This window comes from Pundamilia nyererei, unplaced genomic scaffold, assembly GCF_000239375.1.
Source record: "Pundamilia nyererei isolate P.nyererei 1_Seehausen unplaced genomic scaffold, PunNye1.0 scaffold00188, whole genome shotgun sequence".
Taxonomy (NCBI): domain Eukaryota; kingdom Metazoa; phylum Chordata; class Actinopteri; order Cichliformes; family Cichlidae; genus Pundamilia; species Pundamilia nyererei.
In genome coordinates, this window is record NW_005187589.1 from 254,851 (window position 1) to 256,758 (window position 1,908).

The 1,908-nt window shown below is 43.0% G+C and overlaps 1 protein-coding gene across 2 annotated transcripts in view; it reads left to right on the forward strand.

Moving 5' to 3' along the window:
- Positions 1 to 1,908, forward strand: part of cep70 (centrosomal protein 70) — an 11,578-nt gene that overhangs the window by 4,339 nt on the left and 5,331 nt on the right. For both annotated transcript variants that reach the window (XM_005747081.1, XM_005747080.1), the window contains exon 5: positions 516 to 667. In XM_005747081.1, the coding sequence (XP_005747138.1) occupies positions 516 to 667 (152 nt within the window). The remainder of the gene's footprint in view (positions 1 to 515; positions 668 to 1,908) is intronic.

Genomic DNA, 1,908 nt, shown 5'->3' on the forward strand with positions numbered 1-1,908 from the left:
GCTCAGGAAAAAAAAGCACCGAAATAAAGCACCGAAATGTGCGCTGCTTTTCGGTCTGGTTACTACCGTTTATGTCAGAACCGGTGCCATCATGGCACCGGACACCGGTACCCATCCCTACTCGAAGCCACAGTTACTTCTTACAACTCGGCACCAAGTAAATTAAATTTCTTTTGGAAGTCTTAGTCATGCTGAACAGCTCTGTGCATGTAAAACACTGAAAAAACACTATAGTTCATATAAGCAGATGTCTCCAGGTGTCTGCTAAAGTTTACATGATGTGAACATATTATCTGTAATGAACAAAGTCACCAACGTTAACACTGAACCTTGAGCTGTTTCCCAAACATTTAACAGGCTACCCTGAACTCTTTAAGATGAGTGTAGGTGTTTATTTTCATCGACTGCATGTTTTCTTATAGAGCACACATTTAAACATTAATGTTATGTTTCATGTTTCAGTGGTTTGCAGTTTCCGTGTACTGGTAAAAGAAAAACCTTCTGCGTACTTTCAGAGACGGTGTGAGATTCTAGAGCAAAAGCTGTCGAAACAGAAAGAGGAGGCAACCCAGCTTCAGAGGAAACTCCATTTCATCACCAAAAAAGAAGAGCAGCGATTGGCTTTGCAGCGTCAAGCCTCCCAGCAGAGGTCTCCTGCAGATCAACAGTAAGATATTTGAAAACCTCACACACAAGATCATTGAACAGTGTGTAAAGTCTGTTCTAGACTGTCTAGGGTAGGCAGTCAGCCATACTGTTGTGCAGATCTGTAGAGGAGGGCTCATATCAAATAATACTACAACAATACCAAGTCAAAGTGAGCGTATCCACATCAGTCAAACATGGCATGTTGTAGCAGGGCCCGTGCTCAAAAGTCAGGCCTGTGTCCCAGATGTGCTCAGACATGCAGACGGGAACATGCTGTGAGTTTTTGGGGAAGTTTGACTGAGTCAGCGAGGCTTAATCTGACCTCAGATTGCCTCAAATTTGGCCTCATTCTACCCCTCTGAGTCAGAGCACCAGCAGAAGAACCTGGAGGAAACAGACCAATCTGACCCAAGGTCAGTGCACGTCACATTGTCAATGCGATGTCTCGAGAACAATGTGATGTAGGATTTTCAAATAGATACCATAGTTACATGTAATAAAAACAAATCAGAGACTAGTTTGAATCCTGGTGACCTCGACTTCAAGGTCAGGGGTCAGGTTTTCTGAAAATTCAGTGAATGCAATAACTTTAAAACAAGGCGATTCTGAACCTGTTAGGAGGCTGAGGGCTAGTACTGGCTGCTGCTAGCAGTTTCAGATCTCTCAAAAGATGTCTAGTTGGATTTGTATCTTTGCTCCGGCTGAGCCACTTAAGGACATATACAGACTGGTCCTGAAGCCAGTCCTTTGTTATCTCAGCTGTGGGCTTAGGGTTATTGTCGTTTTGGACGATAAACCTTTGCCCAGGTCTGAGCTTCAGAGCCATCTGGAGGCCACTGTGCTCATTAGGACCATCGGTGCTGCAGGGATTGTTCTGTAGTCTTTCCCAGATCTGTGCCTCGATACAGTCCTGTCTCTGCGGTCTGCAGACTGCTCTTTGGACTTCAGGACTTGTGCCCTGACATTCACTGTCAACTATAGGATCTTATATAGACAAGTGTGCTACTTCACAACATGTATCCAGTCAACTGAATTTACTACAGGTGGACTCCAAGTTGTAGAAACTAAAAGATGAGCAGTCTAAGGAGCTTGGAAAGAAAAGCTTCTGGACTTCTTTAAGTTTCTTGAAGGCAAGGCAAGGCAAATTTATTTGTATAGCACAATTCAACAACAAGGTGATTCAAAGTGCTTTACAGAGACATTAGAAACAAAAACAAATAAAAAGCAGGATTTAAAATTGATTAAAACAAGCAAACAAAC